This window comes from Battus philenor, unplaced genomic scaffold (genome assembly GCF_028537555.1).
Source record: "Battus philenor isolate CCGP_79_NKW_IND1 unplaced genomic scaffold, ilBatPhil1.0.hap1 SCAF_23, whole genome shotgun sequence".
In the NCBI taxonomy this organism is placed as follows: domain Eukaryota; kingdom Metazoa; phylum Arthropoda; class Insecta; order Lepidoptera; family Papilionidae; genus Battus; species Battus philenor.
In genome coordinates, this window is record NW_027181686.1 from 4,044,768 (window position 1) to 4,069,305 (window position 24,538).

At 32.8% G+C, this 24,538-nt stretch overlaps 1 protein-coding gene across 2 annotated transcripts in view; it reads right to left on the reverse strand.

Moving 5' to 3' along the window:
• Positions 1 to 19,587, reverse strand: part of LOC137924056 (tetratricopeptide repeat protein 28) — a 110,094-nt gene extending 90,507 nt beyond the window's left edge. For both annotated transcript variants that reach the window (XM_068767371.1, XM_068767370.1), the window contains exons 1-2: positions 19,347 to 19,587; positions 261 to 313 (exon numbers count right to left, since the gene is read on the reverse strand). In XM_068767371.1, coding sequence (XP_068623472.1) covers positions 261 to 284 — 24 coding nt within the window. In that variant the 5' untranslated portion in view covers positions 285 to 313; positions 19,347 to 19,587. The remainder of the gene's footprint in view (positions 1 to 260; positions 314 to 19,346) is intronic.
• Between the last annotated feature and the right edge of the window lie 4,951 nt (positions 19,588 to 24,538).

A 24,538-nucleotide genomic window follows, 5' to 3' on the forward strand; every position in this document is an offset into this window, starting at 1 on the left:
AATGGCTAGATGTAAATAGCCCGAGGTTGTGTGCTATTTCCTAAATAGAATCTACAATTGTGCAGCGGCAAAACTATTAATGTCCATTGGTCTTGGTCAACAGATGCAACTGTCACTTTTGATGTAGCAGTTAGTGGTAGCGATGATTGCATTTGCATTGTGCTATTTAAATAAGCTTATTAAGCTAAACCAGTGTGCTATTTGTGATTTATAATCAGTTTCTACAACGCTTAAATATACATTAGCTAAGCAAATCTTACCTCCGAAAAATCGCGTTGCGACATCGCTTTTTCTATGTCCCTCTAAAGCGTATCTGAAAAAAAAATAACATTCTTATTTTAAAACTTAATTGTAAACTATAATTAAACATATAGCGTTTGTTTCTTTATATTGCGTATTGAGAAATTTGTAAGCTGTATGTATATGTAACTACGTCTATGTTCATATTTATGTCGTTAACTAGATATTCTTTTTTGGGAGAGATTTCGTGAAAGTGATGGAAATTTGTCACAGGAAACTAAGAAAACAAGCGTTATTTGATTTGACCACAAATGACAATGAGCGCGGGTTCTAGCGTAGAGTTTACTGTGAGTGTATATTCAACCAATTATATGACGTATTAATTAGCTTCATATTTTATCATGTTATTCTAGCCCATAAGAGCCCACTGTAAGGCATAGATTTTCACCAATCACCACGATGACCGATCTTGCGTTGTCCGTGTCCAGCGACTTTCCGCGGCTTTGCTGTGGCTCCGGGCCACCTAGTGCTGCGTCTACAACCACGAGGTCACAACTCGAGACTATTTCATTTCAACTTTATAGTGGGATAACATCATGGCTCGTTTTTTATAGTGTCACTATCATACATATATAGGTATATGTATAACAATCTTATTGTTACTGAATAAACGTATATTTAGTGACAGCCCAAGCCGCGGTTTTTTCTTGCGGTATGTATACATCAACTTCAGATTAGGAGATTTCAAATCTTGCCGGTTACGAGGGATTAGCAAAAGCGTGGTGTCCAGCACGAAGAACCCTGGGAAGCCTTATGCCCAAGTACAAAATACTATGCTACCAACTAAACATCTTACGACTTAAGTGTTAACAAGAAAACTTTGTTCCGCTAAACGTTAAAGGTAACTGCTAGTAGTTATCGGTAAAAAATGACTAGAAGATATTCGCAGGGAATTCGTCGCGGGAACTATTCGCGTATGAAGAGCACAGAATGTCGTACCATACACGTTCATAACTGTAATTTATCCTCTTGTATGATAGCTAGATAAAAAGCGCCGCTACCGAGCTGGGCACAGGAAATTCTTAAGTTCATAACGATCGCCGCGGCCGCAGATAAGATTGAAATGTCGAGTATGAGCGTGAGTAATTATGTATGTTTCCGTATGTGTGCGAATGTGCGAATGTGTGCCGTCGTGTTCTAAGTCGTACGCTTTATTGCAGAGTCGCTGCTCTGATGATGAGAAACGTGTTCGCGATTAAATGAATTTACGCAGAGGTAGTCAATAGTTTGTTTGTCTGTGCTTGCCAAATATCCATGCGCTATGATCTTCGGTGTTCTAACGAATACAATGACCGTGGATAACTGTTGCGAGTTTGCTTATTAATTATATTAAAATATCATTAAAAAATTCAATTTTTGGCATAATATTCCCATATATCATTAACAATGTTGAAATGTTTTTGAAAATATGTAGAGTTACAGAATATTTTCCGGTGTAATAATACAAAATTTTGAAAGAGAATGATCACTATCATCATTATGTTAGCTTGATAGCCGGTTGGAAGACGCCATCATCCAGCATTCAATCTTTTTGGACTATTTTAATAAGCTTGTGTGTACTGATATGTTTGCCAATCTGCAGTTTCCAATTCAGAATCTTAAGGTTTGACCATTATGTTCGTGTTCTGCACGATGTGTTGCTTGCCAGATGTCATTTCAACTTGCTAACACAGTGGGCAGTTTTACTTTTGTTAGTCTATGGATCTTCTCTCCCAGATTCAAACGTGTGAAGAACTAAGCATATCTCTAGCTACAGCTCGTTGTGCCACTGTAAGCTTGTAATGTAAGTAATTTAGAGATGTTCTATACCTCTATGGATAAAAAGATTTGTTATTAATTCAAATTTTGTAGGTAAAGGAAAAGTCATAGAATGTTCTAAAAAGTTAAAAAAATAAATAAATGAGGCGTAGACAATAATACCTCGGTAGCAAATTACTCTGTCTTTTATAATGTGTACAACATGGAATAGTTTTCCCAAGAAGTAGAAAAGTGTGTTGGTGTACCAGGCAATTGCGTTTTATAAATGGACTTTCTAGCTACACTTAATACGAAGAAGGATTTATGATAAAAGTGTTAAGCGTTTATTTTTTATGATAAAAATATTGTCTGGAAATAAACTTAATTTCTTTATTAATGGAGTCTAGCTTCCTTGTAATATCTTGTTTTGAAACATATCGGTTTGTTAAGTACTATCAGCATAGATTTCTGTGTAAATTTTTATTTTGAGATGGTAAGCTTTTATAACTGTCGTATGAAATTAAATTTAGGAATTGGTATTGAGAATACATTATTAAAAATCTCGAATAATGCCATATTATCATATGTAAAGCGTACTAACTTGGTAAACGTCTTTTCGGTGTAATATAAACACATTACTGTGTATATAGTTTAGGGAAATTACCCACGAGTTTTTTTTTTTTGATTTCTCAATTTAATATAATAGTTGAAAAGACTCAAGTAACATTTTTAAATACATTTAACAAAAAAATTAAAATTCACGAATAGCGTGAGTTGGCCTTAATATAAAAGAGAAAATATTTCAACACACAATTCTTCCATTAATTACCTATTCTTTCTAAATTCAAATATTACGCAGCTTTTGTTCACGTGTTATATAAATAAATATTAATATTTATGAGTTACACGATTTGAATAAAGTTTTTTTTTTATATTACGAACTGTCAAGAGATTTGAAACGTGTTGAAAATCTTTCGTGACAAAATAAGAGAACATTTATAAACAAGACATGTAAATTAAAAATGCGATTGACCATTAGCAAGGTCACGTCAGCGCATCGTGCCTGCGACGAGGTATCGTCAAATCAATTTGCACACGGTACTTTCATCATTTTTTATTTTGCTAAATTAATTATATGAGAAGTATACGGGCACAGATTAATAATATTCCAGCAACTCTGTTTACAAAATGAATACGAAGAATTTTAATTAAAATTGGTAATCATAAAATTACAGTACAGTAAATGTTGAGAGAAATTTAATTATGTTATTTATAGCTGTTATATCGTAGAAAATGATAATACAATAACGTGTAAACGTTCGGAATTGAAATGACGAACTGCGTTTCGATTTGTTCAAGTAGCAAATTTCTCTTGCGCAACAGATGCAATTCGCATTAGCTGGCTATAAAACACTCATTGCGATCATTCACCCGGCTGCGGACAGAGCGAAACCGGCGTCCGCTCGCTAGATAAATCGTAACACAACTCATTTTCCACCTGACTCCCCAACGGTTCTCCGAACGTAAGTAGATTGCGTGTTCATGAAGCTATCTCGACACATACCTTTCATAAAGGGCACTACAGACGCGACTATTATTTCTTAAAATTTATTATTTCTTTAATTTCCTTTAAATATATATATTACATTCGTGTCAAATAATAATATTTTTTTTTACTTAAACACAATAACCTTACACATTTTGTGCCCTATAGTCCAACTAATAGTACAAGATAATATAAAATGGAGATTAATATTGTTATTAACAACTAAACTTCTTTTGACGTAAATGTTAATAGTAAGATTAGATCGGTTGGCAGCTGTTTACATCCAGCTAACCTTCATCTAACCCTCTCAACGTTCTACACTGTGTTTGCCAGTCAGTGGTCTCCAGTCCAGAATCTTAACCCAGCGGCTTACTGCTATTTCAACTTGCAATCCGATTGGCTAAGTTCGTTGCTTTTATTCGTCTATGGACTTTGTTATTTCTAATTCGTTTATTAATCATTAATTATGTATATTTAATTATAAATTTCAGGAAAGATTTTAAAAGCCAACTTGGCGACTGTAACTTTTTAGATGACGGTGACGAAATGATACTAACCTATATTAGTATAAATTAAAAAAAAACCTTCATAAACTTTAATAAACATGATAATTTAAGATCGTTTATTCGGGTGTACAAAAACTAATAACTTGATGCGTCGGTTTTTTACGGAAAGAACTTTCGAGATTCAGGAATTTTGGTATTGACAAATTCGATGTTTCAAATATTGTTCGTTATTAGTTAAGGTCGAATATACTGCATACTACTCATTCTCTTAGAACTTATTTATACATATTCACTTCGGCTACATAAATACAAATATTTAACTGATTTTATACCTACAAGATAGGTAATTCATTTATTATTTTTCACCTTCCCCTATTAATTTCTATATTACCCTTACATGAAATTAGTTGCAAATTCCAGATTTTTAATATATGGTTTTAGAAGCCGTCTCCATGATTTATTAGTTCAAAATAAAATACCAGTACCAAATACATATCCAGTTATCTAACGAAAAACTAAATAAAAAGTTATTTAGATAAACAGGTGTAAAATTCATAACACTTTTTAAATAAATAGCTATCTGCTACCCGCTTCGCACCTACTCCACCATCTAAGAACGCCCTCTCTTCTCTCACTCTGTCTCTCTCTTGCGGGAGTAAACCTGACTTATACTCATAAAAAGAATATTCCTATAAAATTTCAAGTCTCTAAGCCTTATAGTGATGAGGTGAAAACCTCCTATTTTTTTTCTATAAGAGGATCTTATAATAAATAAGATATAGGTAAAATCAGAAATTATTTTAACAAAAAATAATGTTGAAGTAAATTTTGGCATACAGTAAGTGCCTCTTATTGGCGTGTCCTCACCGGGTCTGAGTGTCATGTTTTGCATTCGTGAATGGCTATGCAAATATCATCAGTCTCTTTAGAGAAAAGTTATGTTTACGTTTGCTGCTAAATATATAAACAGCGGTATTAAATATTTGTAAGATCTTATACAACGCTGTGGAGCTTATAATGAAACCATTAACGTAATATATTAGACTTATTTATTATTATCACGAGGCAGCCTTAATAGAGTTAGTAAATTTGAAATATAATCGACCATAATTTTTAGTGACAACATTGGAGACAATATTTAATACTCTTAAGTAAAGCTTACAGATTGATACAACTTTGTAGTAAATGAAAATTTATTTTCCATTGGTTGATAAAAATTTAATCACATATATATTTTCCCCAATATGGTTTCTTAAAAAATGTATTATAATTATAAAATTAATAGTTATAAAATAGCTAGCTGGGACGTGGGGCCTGGAATCTAAATAATATATTTTAATTAATTTTTTGATTAAATAATTATTTTAATGACAAGCCTATCGCTATTAACACTTATTGGAAAGTACATAAATTAAGTGAGCGATATATGTAAACCAATAATGATATAATGCAATTTATAACATTAATATAGGTTATATTAAAAAAATGGGTATAAGAGTAAGTATGTAAGTAAATTACGATTATTAATTATTTAACATATGTTCAAACTTAAATATAAAATAAAGCGCAGTTATGGAATTTGGTTCAAATTGTAAATTATCAATGCTAAAAAATTAATAAAACTGTGGTAATGAAACGTATATATAACATAACATGTTACGCGAAAAGTTGATAAGACTTATGTTTTTCTAAAACTTTTGTCTGGAAGTTTGAGTCTATTTTTCGGAAGCGATATAAGAACTATTTAAGACAACGTTTATTCATAGAGCAAAAGTCATATGCCACGCCTCGTTTAACATTATTTTTCTGCGAATACAATTACATCAAAATGAAAAAAAGGAAAACGCCGTCTTCTTTTTCTTTTTAGCAAATAAATGCTCACTGCAAGGCATAAGTCTCCTCCAAGATCGCCACGATAACCGCTCTTTCGCTGCCCGCATCCAGTGATCTTCTGCGACCCTGACCATGTCGTTGGTCTACCTTGTGGGGGGTCTACCCCACGCCGCATCGACCGGTTCGTGGTCGTCGCTCGAGAACCTTTTGGCCCAACGGTGGCTGCGTGAGCGATGACACTATACCGACTGCCACTCTAGACAAACAATTTTTCAAGCTACATCGATAACTGGTTCTCCTACGAATCTCTTTATATCTAATTCGATCTCGGAGCGAATTTCCGAGGATAGCTCTGTCCATTGCTCTTTGGGTGAACTTGAGTGCCCTTATAAGGCCGATAGTAAGCGACCGTGCAAAACGGATGGAAGGTTTAAATTGTTTGTAGAGATGGTGCGTATTTAACAATTAAAAAGTTACATTTAATTGAATAATTATTACGTACTTATAACACTTTTAATGTATCGACGGTGTACATTAAAGCATTTTAAAATTAAAATTTAAAGCATTTAGTAGTTTAGATCAAGGCTCAAACAATTATTACAAAAAACACAGAAAACAGCACAATAAGGAGACAAACGATAAAACATGCTAACCAACCCAACGCCCATCGCTCGAATTTTGGACGTAATGAGTGGGTGTCGTTCTGTTTTTCATACATATATATGTATCTGATTATTACTTGTACTTTAGTTACATTATTAATGTGACACGACCGTGCGTGCTTAAAACCATAGTTTTATGGAAGATCAGGGCACCACGGTACGTTTGCGGTCTCCTGCTGAATAGGTCCGCTTGCACACATACACAAAAACCAGACAACACACACACACACACACACACACACGGTTATTATTCCCTTCAGAACAACTAAGAATTCTTGATATGTGACTCTCTATTTGTAATTAGTTTTTGTTGTATAATTAGATTATATTTATTTTTTGTTTTTGTGTGTCTAAGTTATATTACCGTTGTTATTGTGTGCAATAAATATATTATTAATATAAATATTAATAGGAAGGAGTGTTTTTTGATGCAACCAATAAAGTATAATTTGTTGGTGCGTCGCTGTAAAGACCGGTGAGTTAATCTTCTAGTTATTATGAAAAAGCACGAGGGTTCTAGCGAACATGACACGAACGTAGTTACATAACTGTAAAGTGGAGACAGTTATCTTTAATAAGCTCGTTCTCCGGGGACAAGACACATTGTTTAATGACACTATAATAATAATCATACAGAATTCTTTTGAAATTTGGCGGTAAACGCTTTGGGCCACCTGTTTTTTTTTTATAATAACGCTACACATATTAGAATCAAACTACTCATATTTTGTATGTATTATAAAATTCGTTATCTCTCTATTGCCAGTCTATAAGCAACCTTACATATTAAATTAATTTTTAATTAGTAGTTATAATTTTATTACAAAGGTCAATCACCTTTTAATGAACTGATATATCATCACGTTGGCGCCATATACAATAAAATATTTAATAATTTTTTGAACTATATTTGGCGAAACGTATTAGTGGTCATCATCATCACCAGTTCAGTCGCAGGACATTTTTGTGGGCAGACTGCAATTAAAATTATTTTCTATATACAGGTTATTCGGTTGTAAGTATCAAATACTTTTCGCCGTTAAGTCAATGCACCATGTAAGACGAGTTTATTTATACGAAATTTTACGCAAAAATTCCACAATTTCATTTCATTCATAGGTTGGATGTAGCCTGCTTCCTTCATCTTCCTAAAACTTTAACCAGATCATCTGTCCTTCTTGTGGATTGACCATCTACGTGCCTTCATTGTCTCCATTCTAGATCCTCAAGGTCCCAGTGGAAATTTGTTCTATACTCTATGCGGGCGGCCTACTATCAACATTTAACATTCGCTTGACTATGTCTATGTACATATCCTCATATTACTGATATAACCTCGCTGAAAAATCCCCAGTCATCTCAGTCTCGTTGAGGGACTGCGAGCTGATCACTGAAGTAAGAGACCATGTTTCAGAATAGTACAAATTGTACAATGTAATAAAATTGAAAATATATATTAAAACTGTTTCACAGCTCTAAGACAGCCAGAGAGTCTAGATAAGCTGGTAGTCAAAGGAAAGGTAGAGGGAATGAGACTAAGATGGCGATTAATCAACCCAATGGGCGGGTTCAGTGCGGGTGGTGACTCACAGTGAAGTAAGCGTTAAAAAAGGCAGGTTGTATAGACCTGTGGAGGCTACTAGATCAAACCTCGGTCAAGGCTTTCAAGAAAGGGTGCTAACTGCTGCAATGAAGATAAACGACCAAGAAGGAGAAAGCTTCACTAATACTACAGTTAGATTATCGTGACTGTTTGATAAATCGCGGATAGCCGATCGTGTGTGCGCTTGCACGCAAATGCATTTTCGTCGGGATTTTCAATTATTACAAGCGAGAATTATGATTATTGCCGCAACTATTTATACGCCGGCAAATATTCGCGGAAGTCGCCGAGACGTTGTTTACGATCGTTGACATATGCGCATCTTTCCTGTTCCAAGTCCCCGCTGCCAATACTTATTTACTATGTAACTTTTACTGCTCGGGTCGTCCAGAACGTAAGTTTTAAAATTTTGAAATAATATTTCAAACTGTCAACAATATACGTCGCTTTTTTCTGTATATAAACGTCATTATTTACTAAATTATAATTTGACGAAAATATATACAAAAACGTTACTTCCAATTTTCAAGATCTCTCTCTTTCTCTATAGCTAATACTAACTAACCACGCTTCGCGATTTCCTGAATATGTCTCCTTGACTACAATTTCGTAAACTCTGTTCTTAATTGACCTTTTCTCGGCGAAATAAATATTTTTTTACTATTGTTTACCGATAAGATGTCTCCAAACTTTATGGTTGCAAAGATATCGTGATGAGTCAGTATATAGGTAGAAATTCTGATACAGGTCGGTTGATAATAGGTGTAAAAGCTTTTTCTATTGAAATTCGACTGGAATAGCGAACAATATTAAATTAGTTTTAACATGTAGTAATCCGAATTAAATAAATGCTTTTTCTATCTATATGATAATTATGTTTTTTTTTTTAATATTCTGAAACCATTATTTTAGGGTAAGATGTACATACAATAATTGACTGCAAATGTGCTACTCATTTATACATCTAAAGTTCTTATAACCAGTCACGCTGTAAATATAGATATACTACATGCAAAGATTAGAAAGTAATAATAAAAATATAAGAACTATGTGTTGTATAGGTGTTCAATTATAAATACATTTTCAATTTGCAAAACTAAAATTAAACATCTCTTATAAAACAGCGAAGCTTTTAAATGATATGTAAAATATATAACTCGTTAGATTTAATACTTTGCGTTTCATTCGTTTTCCAATTTCCTGTACGACGCACGTGAGTCTAATCATGCACGCATCTACACACGCACACTTCTAAGTAAAAACATGCGACTATATTTAGTTGAATAATTTTTGCTTAGCATGAATTTACCTTGTTTTTTTAGGCAAATTAATTTATTAGCTAATTATGTCATTTGTAATGCTATTACGTCAATTAAACCACTTTTGATTTTTTTTAATACTATTATTTCTGTTAAGAGAAAAATAGCATACTACTACAAAAGAAATAGTCTCTATGAAAACAATTGGTGATTCTTATACTTATAATTCTGTACAGAAATGTAGTTGTGCTATCTCGTTAATCATATTTGCAACATATTATGAAGACATCTTTCAACTTCGGCTTTCTTGAACAAGTTTTCCTTACAGATATTTATATGGACTACAGCAAAGACTTCAAAGAAAATTTGTCACTGGGAATTATCGTAAAAATAGATGAGTTTCTTATTTTAAATTTGTACCGAAATTTGGGTGTGGTTCATTTAGTTAAAAATTCTTTGTTTTATTCAAAAATATAAGATATAGGTTACGTGAATGTATTATTTGTGTATGTGATAATGATGTATCATAAGTCCTGCATTAAACACGTTTGTCAAAGTGATGACAAAAATACCTGTCATGGTTTTGGGTTCTTCTCAGTTCAGAACGTGCTAGGTACATTCATAGCTTTATTTTAAGTTGACGGATATTTTGATAGGGTTCTTAAATTGATAGTAGTTTCTATTAAATTAGCACTATTATACACAGGTTTTTTAAAGTACATAAGTGTTAAATTTTATGTGTGTGCATAGTGAAGTAAATAAATGAACTTTAAGCTCACAGCCATGAAATGCTCGAGCAAAAAGTTCAGTAGCAATATATACAACAGGCGTTTAAGCTCTATATAATACTGTTTATTGATAATTATAATAATGATTGTATTTTAAATATGCTCTATGAACAGAAACATGTAATATTGACGACAATAGAAAAAAATAGAAAAAATATAAAAATTATAAAAAAAGGTACTTCTCTCATTATATGTGTAAGTGGTAAAGGATTCATAGTAAAAATAAAGTGTATTATCATCATTACAGTCATATGACGTCCTCTGCTGGACATAAATGTTCTCCATAGATTCACACAAAAGGACTAGTTGGTAATGGATAGCATCTAGCATTTTGCATCTATGTTTATAAGATCGCCTGTGCATCTGAAGCTGCGATTGCCTTGAGGCCCTAGCGGTCATCAGTTCTCCTCGCAATATAACTTGCCCATTATCACTTCAACTTACCAATCTGCTAGATTATGTTAATTGTTCTAGAAAATATATACGTTTTATAATAATTAAGAAAAAAAATACAATGGACGGTATTATCACAAGAAATTAAGTTTAAATAAGTTATTAAATTAGGTATAGTAATATTTTGAATATGTAGAGCCAATTTTAAATCTATGGAACATAAGCTTTCGAACATTACATTCGTCATAGGCAGTTAGTCATCTTTAAATATTCCTGTAGATGTTTGCGCAAATATCCAACGAGGTGGTTTGCTGGAGGACTGTCATAAATAGAGCGTATTGCTCGATTTAGAAATGTAAATATGAATCTGAAACCGGTCATACGGCTCTGTACTACCGCACTAAGTATTAGGTAACAATAGTTTATGAAATATATAAATGTGGCTGTGGCAATGTCAATACTATCTCTCTAACGTATTACACTGTAACCAGTAGAACTTGATCAGTCTTAGCGAGGATCGTAATCCTATTGGATGTTACGACAACACGTTTCAAATCTCATCCGGTTTTATTCACTGTGATTTAACTTTTGTGTGATATAAAGCTAGAGAGGATTAGGAAAATCGAGGGCAAGGAAGAATAATGTCTGTGCTTGCATTGCCAATGGTACAAGTTATTAGAATCTTTCGCAAGTATAAAACCTTTGGTCTAGTCACCCCTGAAGGCGGCTCCGTAGACAAGTCTCTTTTTTAAGACAGTCTGTAGACAAGTTGAAGCGGAACAAATTGCCGCTAAGGCCTTAATATTCTGGAGTGTAGCACAGACCGACAAACGTAGAACGACCTGAACGTATATATATATATATACATATATATATATATATGTGTGTGTATGTTTGTGTGTGTGTGTGTGTAATAAACAATACGTTATACTGGACAATATCTCAGAGTAATATTGTCGAAATATAAAAAACATAAATCAACGGCAGGTAGTTACTTACGGTTAAAGTAATCGTATCTCTTTTTATACGTTTTCGTAAATGGTGAAATCATACCTTGTTTATTTTTAGAGAATTAAAAGAACATATATTACTATAACACATTAAAAAAGGGAAATAAATTGTCATCGTAATGGGTACAGAACATATTTACATAACCATTTATGTAGACATTTTATTGGACTGATACAGTTAAAAAACCTTTTATTTCATTTCTTTATCGTGAGGTGGTATCTTTCGAAACATTATTTTAATTTTTTTTGTAAGTAGATATTTGAAATTTTATGTTACTTTATTATTATTATATAGCATTATATACAGTACAAAGTTGCAGGGGCATCAGAACCGATCAGATCATGACCACGAACACTCTGTAAAGATCACGACTGAGAAGAAAAAGAAAATATACCTAACGTTTACTTGAATAGAATTAAGGTAATGAATATGATTATTAATATAGTAATGCAATTAATAGTATAATTTGAATACACGTTAATGCTTTTAAAAGGAGAAAATTCTGTTAATCAAATGAAAAGTTGCAGTGACTTAGTGTTTGAAAATAGAGATTAAATATCGTAACACACTATGAATTGTTTGACATCAACACTGCCGAAAATTAGCGGTAGAAAATATTGTGAAGAAACCAGTATTTCAGGATAAGAAATCAATATATTTGTGTCAACCGTACTCACCCGACGGATAATAATGGCCTTCCGGTTATATTATATATATACCTTGTATTTCCACAAGATATCTTTGACGAAATATGTCAAACTTTGTTGGCTACTTGCATGATTGATATGTATACATCAAACTTTGTTAAATTTAATTTAAAAAGAGCATGTGTTAAGTTTTTTGGCGGCGATCTCAGCAGATCAGCATTCGGTGCCGGCGGTACCTTTCTACTTATAATATGCGTGTAAATGCGTACTTCAATAGAGATATTATAAATTTGAATTTAATAATTTGTCCTCCTCAGAATGTACTTTCGACCCTGTCGTTAAAATATGATCGATAATGTAATAGGTAAACAAAATAAGTTTTGTAGTAAAATTTACGTTGCTTCAACAACATTGTAAAAAGAATCAAGTCAAATTAATAATGTGGTGTTATCACATAGAATCAAGTTGAGCGATTTGTACCAAAATTCGAGCACGTCCTCGCCTAAAGCTGTGCTCCTTATACAGTAGCCAGGTGGCGCTGGATCGAACTATAAACGCCGTCCCTATATCATTACGCGCACGAGATCTGACGTGAGCGGGGTAATCAAGCGCTGGCCGGGCTTAGGCGAGTCCATTGTTGCACTAAAACCTTCATACCTACGTAAACTTGCCCGCCAGCGATAATTCGCTTTTTTATAAAGAGCCGTAAATGACCACTTCATTCAGCTAATGTGAAGTAATTTTAAAAACTCGATCGATAAAAATACATTTATAACCTCGCAAATAAAATTATATTTTTATATCAAACCTGATTCTGCTATCAATATATGTGCAAATATAGGGTAATAGGTTATAATTGTAAAAATATTAAAAAGGTTAATGTATAATGTACAGTTAATTTGCTATTAATCATTGTATAGAACATTCTAAATAAAATCAAGTTTTGGAAATAATAAATAACGTAATTATAATACATGTAGTAATAAAAAGCGTTTTCAATATATAGATTACTCTATATTATAAATAATTGTTGTTTACTTGATTGCTGTAGAATTTTTTCTTTCAGAATTTATTCGCCTACCGCAATGGTAATAGATAAAATAAATAAATACATGTTTCTGATAGATCACTTATATACATGGCGATGGGAAATAGGAAAAAGCTTATTGCTAAGAAATGAATGAGCAAACAGCTTGTATTTAGATTTCCTCTTATTTACAGACTCTTCACGACATCTCTGGAACTATGAGGTTAAGAGAATTCAAATCTGGTTGAAATATTTCTTTTTCTATGTACAAATCAGCTAAGGATTTTATGAAAGTTCGAGAAGCAGGCGGGTGACAGCTCTATATAAAATAGTTAAAGTTAAAACAAAACAGCATCATGGTAATTAATAACAGTTTCATGATGTCTACTTCGTTGTAAAATTTTTAATTTTTCAATTGGCTTATACTGGTTACGATTATTTTATTATAAATATAAAAAGTTCGAAAAGATGTCCAAAGGTGATCTTTAAGTCCACAAAGTTCTCTATCAATCCAATATTGCGGTGAGACCACATTGTATATGTCGAGCAAAATAAAAGTGTGTGTGCTATTAAAGTTCACTTCATCATATAGACGCCCACTGCAAGGCATAGGCCTCCCTCAAAGAGATTTATAAGGGGATATACTATAATCGCCATGTTTGGCAAGCGGGTAGGCGATCGTAGTGTGATATTATTGTACGCATAGGACAGTTTTTATGAGCAGAGGTAAACCTTTATATTTAATATACGAAGTATGAATTGTATAAGATTATATCCCAGTAATCGAATCCTGGACCTACGATTGCAAGGCTGTCTCCTTCAGCTGGGATACTGCTGTACTATTAAAGCTGAAACTGTGAAATAGTTTTTTTTATATTTAGATGCCGGCGCGTTAGTAACAGCAGGTAAGAAGAAAAATCTTAGAGTGAAAGCCGCGTATACTAGAGGTTTGGTGGGAGTTTCTATTTATATGAAACGGAAACCTCTGGTGAATGAAGAAAGCTGACGATTAGTATGGCTAATATTAATTTATAGACGAATATAGACTTATGATGATAATAATTGATAAATTTATATTAAAGGTTTAAAACTTTTTATGCATATACGTATATAAACATTTACGGTTTTCAGATACACAAGCCGGCGTTTGATAAAGTGGTAAATGTGTATGACTAACAGCGCTTAATACAGAATAGAATGCAGAATATATATGTTTTAAATAGCTGTTACGACTTTCATCGCTACTATTTTGTAATTTCTGTCACATTGCGTTGAAAGAATATAGCCACTGGGTATAAAAGCAAGCCTTAAGAAAAGTATTTTCCATTTTGTTAATAAAACGTGTCCGAAGGTATTGGAGTCGCGTGCGACGGCCGCGGGCAAAAGCGCCGTGTGATGGAGCGACCCCGCCCGCCGATACAAACAGAAATAAATTCCGCAGCTACTTGTTACAAACAGATGAGATTACTTAGCATAATAATGAGCAAAGTGATATGAAACAGCCCTTTAATTCTTGTCAGTTTACTAACCAGCCAGTCGCGCTGTTCAGTCGCTTATTCGATGCACATTCAACTATGTTTATCTTTTTATTTCAACTGTATGGTGTGCTCTTTCTTTGTGAATAAATACAACAAACGTTTACAGAGATTAACATAAATATTTTCGCTCGCGCCTCAACTTCATGGAGGTTTTTCCCTTTATATTCTTACTTCATTTTAACGTCTGTTTTTTATCTTAATGGAGAAAGTCGTTTAATGTAATGATTATTTTCTATTACAACAAGTAATGGGTACAAGACTTGGTACAGTGAATTTTAAATCAGTCAACAAATATAAGATATAAATGATATTTCATAAATCGTGATTTACATTTTTAGCGTAAATATAACTTATTTAGACCCCTATAGATTGAACTAACGACATAGTCAAAGTCGCTGAATGTAGGCAGCACAATACTGGCCATCGTGGCAAGATTTGGCGAGACCTATGCCTTACAATGGACGTCTATTGACTGACATTAGGATGACAAAGAAAATAAATTATGAATATTTGATTAAAAATATGTTCACCACATATTTCTGTCTTACAGTGGTATGCTACATGGATGAGAACGGGAGTATTCTTTAAGAAGGATAAATAATAGGTTATATATTTATTTTATTCAGGCAGAGGTAACATAGGGTAATATAAAAAAATATACTCTAATTTTTCAAACTCTTATACCAAAGCAATTTCTTAATTCTTAATAAATACATTTATAAATTTCAGCAGATTTCACCAGATCAGTAGTAGTAATAGTAAAGATAAAAATGAATCATCTGTTCGTGGTTGATATTAAGTGGTCGTAAATTACCAAAGGCTAAGAAATACGTTCTACCTAATCTTAGCACCTTTTTTATCCTTTTTTTATCGCTGTGCAATGGTAACTCAACAATAGAGGACTTTTTGACTTACGTTCATAGGTCGCAAGTTGGATTCCCGGTATACATATTCGGTATACATATTATATAATTCACACTCTGTGCATTAATTATATGGGATTGATAATGCTCACAAACAAGTTTTCAGAGGATAGATAGCAGCGTCTTTCATCATAATAATATGATCGCCAATCCAGGCGGGTTTTATCGGTATTGACAGACGCCAAGCGTAGTAATTATGATATATCCTGCAAAAAATCTTTGGGAAAGCCTATACTCTACGCCCACTTCAACAACATCGACCTTGGCATCGATCATCACGGGACAAAGGTTGACATGCCTCAGGTATAAGTGCATTCATCCATTTAAAGCTTTTTGCCACTACCCAGTACAGTATAAAATTAGTCTACATTTTTCGTAAATCTCACATTTTCTAAGACAATATTTTCATTTATTTATTAAGATACCTGGGTTTCGAAATTTAGCAAATACAAAAGCAAGTAAACAAAGCGAAGCTTAGCTTTGTTGCAGACTGCCGTTGACGCCGCTTTGTCACGTACCGACGTTACGAACGGCCCGACCTTGGTTTTGTATTAATACCAGTGGGCAAAAAAACGTGGGCGTTATCACATTATTGTGTTTTTAACTAAAAGTTTCTTTGTAACAAACTCCAAGGTCAAATACTGATCTTAGACGAGATCCAAAGTGGAACGTATAATGAGATACCTTTTGAACATTTCTAAACGATGCCAGAGGCTTTGCTAAAGGCTCCTGTGGTCCGCTGATACGTACATAAATAATAACTTGGAGTAAGTCGGAATGCAATAAGTCTGACGTGTTTAACCGTGTAATACAGAGTATAGGTTATTGTATTTATTAACCTATTACACACATATAAAATTATTATACATATATAAAATTCTCGTGACACAGTTAGTTGCCATACTCATCTGAAACGGCTGGACCTATTTTTATATCATTTATATATTCCTCACGTTTGAGAAACGTAACTAAACTACTTTTCCATGTCCGTAAGTAATAAGGATGGCCCAACTCAAAAATGTTTTTTTTAAATATTTAATCCAATTTTTTTAAGCAAAACATGCAACCCTAAATTATCACCTTTTTATTAGGAACCCTATTTTAATAGTTATTAATACATCATTAATTTCCCACTTTTGGCGGTTGATAATTGATTACTAATACACACTATAGCGTTGGGGGATTAATATTGATTTTAGTCTTATTGTGGTAATTGGTTATATATAGAGCTTTCATATTTAAATTATAAGAAATAAAAATAATAATGATTACGCTCACTGCATCTCCTGCTATAAAATGTAAATATGTGTATATATATATATATATATATATATATATATATATATATATATATATATATATATATACATATTTATATTTATATGTATATATGTGGGTATATATATACCGTGTGTGATTAATGTGACTACTAACTCAACTGAACTGCGCTATTGAGCTCTTTTAAATTAGTAGTCACAAAGCAATTAAACTCTTATTTATATATACGGGAGATGATTGATTTTAGGTTTAAAATTTACAGCGGTGATAATTGTTTAGGTCATTCGTCACTAAAATGATTGAAATATTTTGTATCGTCCTGTTTAAAATGATAATTCTGAAATATTTTGGTTATCTTTTTTTCTTTTGGAAAGCGAAAGTCCGTAGCTTCTGGTAGTAATCCGAATTTGGAAAACGCTTCTTCTTACTGTATTATCATTACTTTATTTACTATTTCTATAACTATTGTAATTAAATAGGGTACCGTGTAATAAATAACAGAAGATGAGTTATACATTCACTCCTTCAAAGCTTTTGCTATAACCTACCATGGAGTATAGAAACATCACGGAAGAATTATAATATTTCACTACGACAATCAACGCGACAACGTTTTTGAACTCCGGTTAAAATATGAGGTAACTATTTAGCGCTTGACACCTAAATGATCTTGGAAAACATTTTATATTTGCCTCATATCAATGCCCATGTTTGCTAGACGGTAAATCCCCTGTCAGACTCTACCAAGCGCAACCCAACTTCGATGTTAAGATGCGTAAAATCATTGAGATTATTGTGACCATGTTTATAATTCATTAAACTAGTTGTAAATAGCAGCACGAGATGGAGCTCTATCATCTATAGCTTACCGAAGTTTGTCCTGACTTTACGATCGAACCGAAACAAAATTTGAAAAATTCATACATGACAGCAATTTATGACGGAATTTTGAAAAATGATGTACCTTACATGATTCCGTCATTTAATGAAGTGAAATGGTCATTTTTAAAACTGTACTTACTAGTCAATTTTGTTTTTTTTTTTTAACATTTAAAACAAGAGCACGAAGAAAGTAAAAAAGTGGTGTAAATTTTTCTGTTGTAATATTATTTAGTACATAGGACAGTATACATAAATTGTCTTATATAAAACTTTAATATAGTTTTGTATGTTACAACTCGAAAGTACATATTTTCTTTAAATAATAGCGTTACCGCCGTTCATATTGTGGTAATAAAATATAAAAGAATTATATTTATAATAGTTATTTATAGCAAAAAATCAATTTTGTTTAAGACTTCACGCATTATTTGTTATTATAAATTTAGTTATATAACAAACATCCATAAATTATCGACATAATTGCTTTTAAGCATCGTGAACTTTTTTAAATAAAGAAAGTGATTATGGTTTGTGGTATATGTTTTTTGCAGTGCTGTCTGGTTTGGTTTTACAATGTATTATAGTGTTTCGGATTGTAGAGCCAATTAAATAAGGATGGTGACTTAAATTAGATTAAGTTAACGCTTTTCCCGTGGCTGTTTTATGATATAGAATCTAATTTAAAAGTTGTTTAGTTTGTATAACCAAACCGTATGTATAACCAAAAAGTTCTAATGATATTGGCGGGAAAAATATAAATGTACTCAAGGAGTTGATGTCTTTTCTATGGGGCACTTATAAACGAATTGATTTCTTAAAAATTTTAACGAAACATTTGTTTTACGATTATGATAGAGTTTCTATTTGTTCTATTTTGACATTAGCTTAACATTTAAAGGTTTAGTAATACTTGAAACTTAGGTACTACTTACAAATCAAATGGTAAATTAATATATTGATTGAATTATTATACGCTACGAAACAAATTTAACTTAATAAGTAATAAATTTAAACACAGTTTTTTTTGCTTGAAAAATATGATGTTAATAAGATTTCGATGTTACAGCTATATTACATAGTCGAATATAATGTTACACAGATGTATTTATGATAAATCAGCGATAACTCGTTTATAACGCTTCAAACAACTTTCTAGTCCACCGCCTCTATATGGGCTCGCTACATTATCAGAACGAATAGACAAATTACGAATTATACGAGAAAATAAATAAATAGTGAATAACATACTGTGAAAAGTTTAATATTAGATGTATATATTATCCAACATAAGCACGTTGAGTAGAATCACACGCCAGAAAGTATTTCTTTTCACAAACACACGCACACAAACCCTTCATTACATGCACACAACTAAAGATAGGCGTGTGGAATAACTTCTATAGTATAACTTACCATCACGGCCTTTGATTTAAGCCAATTATAAACCCATTTCTTGGTTTCGAACACGCTTATTACACTCCGTCTAACAAACAAAAAATATCTATCGCTGCCACATTACATAGACACTAACTTACATAGCGATATTTTACGAATAATTGATCATAAAATCACTTTGAAACACTTAATAATAACACTATTTAATTCAGTTTATTGTCATCCGATACATTCTAAGGTCGAAAATTATTAAGTTAAAGTTTAGTTTCTTCTGGTTGAAGTATGCACGCGCAAGCGCAGCCTTAATCCGACTGACTGCCGGTTACATGTCTTGCCAGATATTGTTATATGTTAGACCCGCAAAAGCCTTAAACGAGTTACCTGATCGTACTAAATATTCTACTTAAATTTTTATATTTCATTACGTAAAATCGAGAAGTTATTATTTATTCTATGGTTAAACGTACATATTATAAGCTTAAATTGTATATGTATAATTAATATTTTTACTTCCAGGCTAACGCGAAGTTTATTTATTTGATTTATTGTGGTATATACATTTATTGTTCGTACATAAATAAATGTGTGAATATTAGTAAGTATATATATCATTAAGTATATACATGTATTTGTATTTTTGCGTACATTATATAATTATAATATTGAAGTATCTCATACAATATACACGTCGGGTGGTCGAAGTGTACATTTTAATTTTCTCCTTCCTCTGTTTTCATGTAATTGTATAAGAAAAAGCTTCGAGCATAAGAACTACCATTTATTTTTTTGTGTTATCATAAAGCTGTTTTCTAACATTAACTTTCCAATAAAGAGATTAAATTAAATTAAAACAAATTGCTTTCCTTCAATTTAAAAAAAAACTTTACATGTAAGTATCATGTGACCAATAGATAATTATAAAAAAACATCCTTTTCTATTAAGATATGTGGCATGTTACTTATAACATAAAATAAAACTGATACCTAGTGCGACATTATAGTAATAAAATACCATCGTTAGGATGTCGTTATATATAATAATTCAGAATAGTTGTAAAAGCAATAAAGGGGTGAATATAACATGTAGATAATTTGCTGTTTCGGAAATAATAAATAATGTAAAAATAAAAAGCATATTCAAATTTCGGACTACATTTTAAAACTAATTATTATTTACACCGAGTCCCTGTAGACCTTATACCGCTAGAAAAAGGTGTTGATTACAAATACGCTTTATATTGACTCCTTTAAAGTTTTTTTACTTATAACAAATCACTCTGCATAATATCTATTATAATATCTTAACGCTAATAAGAAAATTAGTATTTTTAATAAAGTCGTGATCAAAAATTACTAAAACTGAAGTTGGCTCCGCTTTCTGGCAACAATTTCTTAGCCGCCATTGTCGTCGGAATGAATAAAAAGATCTGTCTTCTCACTCGACACGCCGGAATGCGACCCGCTATCACCTTGAAGGCCGAAAGCTGGCAGCAGACGCTTCAATGAAAACAAGAGCTTTTAAGCTCATTAGATATGCGTGCTTTGGTTAAGTGTTAAATAATATTTAATGAAATATGATTTATGAATGTCGGAAAGTCTGAAAAGATGTTCGGACATATATTGTTTCAATAGGAGCGTATATACATAACAGATCATGTTCCTTATATTTTTGTACATCAAAACACGTAGCGAGAAATTGTAAAAGACTGCCAGGCAAAAGAAAGAATCTTTCACATTTAATTTATGAGTAAAGACGATTGAAAATACGTTTGTTAGGAAAGCTTGGGAAGCAAACCGAACATAAAATTACTTTTATATAAATAATTTAATGTTTCTTTTAAGAATAGAACAAATAAGAATCTATATTTGTGACATAAATCATTAAAACATATAATTAATGATAATATGCACGTATTTAAAGAATATAGAGTAACTTATTTATCTGCGTTATCAGATGAAGCGGCAAAGAAATTTTTGATTCCAAAACACTTTCTATCGTTAAAGCTAGCGAACGCGTCGAAAAATAAAACCAGCGTAATGCTTCGTACATATTTATGTATTTATTTCAACAGTTCTCTTCAATTAGAAATATAACAAAAGACGGATTTAAAATGCCTAAAAGGTATATCAATAAAAGATCGTAAAAATTTGAGCAAAGTAAACAAAGAGTTAGAGGTCACATAAAATAAAGGAAAAAAACTTTGTTTTTCGAATCAGAATACTATTATATTAAGAATTGACTAAAAATTATCCAATTTTTATTAGAGAGTTTGGCTACAAAAAGGCACATAGGTCGTGTGTGCAATCGATGGCCGTTGGGGTGGAAAGGTTTTCAAGTATCAGTCACTAGACGATAGACGAGCCGAGGATAGGCCGAATGTGGACCGATGATATAGTTAAGATTGCGGAAAGTTGCTGGATGCAACGCCAGGTCGTGGCTATCTTTGGCCTGTAGATGCCTATCGGCTAAAATGATGATGAAGATTAACGCCTGATCTAAAAAAAAATAAACAGAATTTTATTAATAGTCTGTCGTATGAAAGGTAGCAGATTTACAAAGTTGTGAAGAGAATGATGTAAACGATTTATAAAAAGAATGTGTAAAATAATAGTTTAATACTGAAAAAACAATTAGTGTAAAGGCACTTGAGCCTATACGACAATAGGAAACATTTTCAAAGTTAAGAAAACAAAAAATGAAGCGAAGTAGCTTAATCAAAAGGGTCTTTATGTAAATCACCTTATTCAATAATCAAAATTACAAGAGATTAAGCTACAGTTCAAGAGAAGTAGTAGCCTCGCAGTACATGACTGAGATCAACAGCGTGGGCGGACCATGGTTGGATCCGGATCCCTCTACGGCCCGCCTGTGGTGCACGCTGCCGTCCCAACCTGCAAACACACTTCAGCAACACACCCTACTAAGCTCTACTGTGAGAAGCTTTAAGAACGTGCGGCCGTCCCCGTGCAACTGGTAGGCGCCCTATCAGCTTTAGTTTTTAATTTTTAAATCTAGTTCACGGACCCTTCCGCTCCGTGAACTCAGTACCGACGAAGCTGTAAAAGCTTTAGGGCTAACAGCATTAACATCATCAGAAACTATACATTACAGAACTGAGATTTACGATAGTAGGTCGCGAGTTCGATTTCTGGCATACACTCTCTTAAAATTCAAACTTTGTGATTTAATTATTTAACATTGCCACTGCTCTCTAACAAGTTTTAAGAGTATAAGCAGCAATGTTTTTTGCGTACAATAATACTACGCTGTAATCACCAACCAGCCTGCCAAGAGGTCTATGCCTTGGAGTGGGCATCTATGGGCTGATAAGACGAACTATTATTTAGTTTTCATAATAACACCTTTTAAATTCCCCACAAAACTAGTGATTCGGAAGCACACAGCGTATTACTAGTATTACCTGCTTTATATCTTATTGTCATTATATTATCCGTTGTTTAAAAAAACAATATGCCTTAGCTGATTCCAATTTGGAAGTATTAATTACATTCATTCCGCTTGAGAGGTAATTGGCTTTAACTACGACTACCTGTTGTCTCGTGCCTTACTAATATCTACCAGATTCGATATGTCAATTATATAGATGATACGTGTAAAGGCTTTAAAGGGATGAAATGAAAATCTTATTTGCGGACAATGTTTGGTACACCTTGCATAGATTGAAAACGTTTCCAAAAACACTTTGATATTGAGTTTTTAATCCATAATAACACCTGCATAAGGTTTGAGCCTCTAATAGCACTAAACTGTACATGTGAGTGATCGGAGCTGGAAGAGAAATGCGATTTCTCGAATAGTCCTGGGATGTTGGCTGCGGTCTGGGGGCGTTTGGTGATGGCGTCGGTGGCGATACCAAAAGTGTAAACGCAGGTGTCGTCTGCAAACAAGGCTAAGGGAGCACCCTTGACAGGAAGGATGTCATTGGTGTAGAGGGTTTATAGAACTGACCCAAGGACCGAACCGGACTTGATCAAAAGCAGACAACAAACAACAACCGTTAATAACTCAGATAGTCCGTAATATACATACGAGATGGTACGGCATGCCATCATTGTATAGCTTGTATATGAGTCCATTAAGCCAGACCTTTCGAACGTATTAGCCACGTCGAGAAGATGGCCCCCGTGTAGGTTCGTTATATTCGCTTGCCGTGTATGTGTTCCGTAATACGGTACACTTAATAAGTGTAGGAGTGATCGGCGCAAAAACCAAAACGTTTAAGGATAGGGAGTTCTTTAGTGTCCATGAGCCTCCTAATTCAAGCGAGCATAAATCTTTGGTATATTTTCCAAAAAGTCTTTAAGAGACTAATGAGTCAAAAGAACGTGTAAAATTCTTGTTAATAGCATAACAACGTGAGACCTTTTTTTTTAAAAATGTCACAATTTTGTTCTTTAAACTAGATCACACTTATTTAATTATCTATATTCGTATTAAGTATTGTAATAGAAAATTATTGCATTTTTATCTTCAGCTTCTAATTAGGATATTTGGCATATCTAATTCTCTTTGCAACAAAAAATTACCCAGGATGATTTGAATGTCACATTACTAACTTTTAATACATAACCTTCTATACTGCTTCATGTCAGCAAAAAGATAGAACAGCTAGAATTCTACATTTATTCATTCACTAACAACAGCCAATAGAATGCCCACTGGAAGGCATAGACCTACCATAGAGGTCGCCACAATGACCGCTCGTGCGCTGCCCGAATCCATCAAATGCGATATCTGCATACTAGTTTAGATTATTACAATGTGATGGTAGTAGGGTAGTTGGTGATAAAATTTATATTCATACAAAATGTATTTGTCTTTAAAACTAATTACAGTAACTATATTACAGTATTTCCTTCGGTTGAAGTTAAAGGAATGAGAACTACGAGCCGGTAGACGCAATCGCAAAGTCTTTGAAAGCCATCTTTGAGCAATGCCTTTTGTTTGCTATGGGCGTCTACCAGCTGACATGATGATGATTATGCCCTTCAGGTATTAAATTGCAAATTTGTATAAGCGTATTGATTAAAAATTATTACAGGCGCAATCATACTATTTTATTGTCACTGTCTTTTCAAATCTACGTTTCTTAACGTACATAATAATTCATAACTTATGTAAAAATGTAAATATGCGAGTATCTCGGTAAACATTATTTTAAATGTATAATTTAAGACAGGAAACTGAA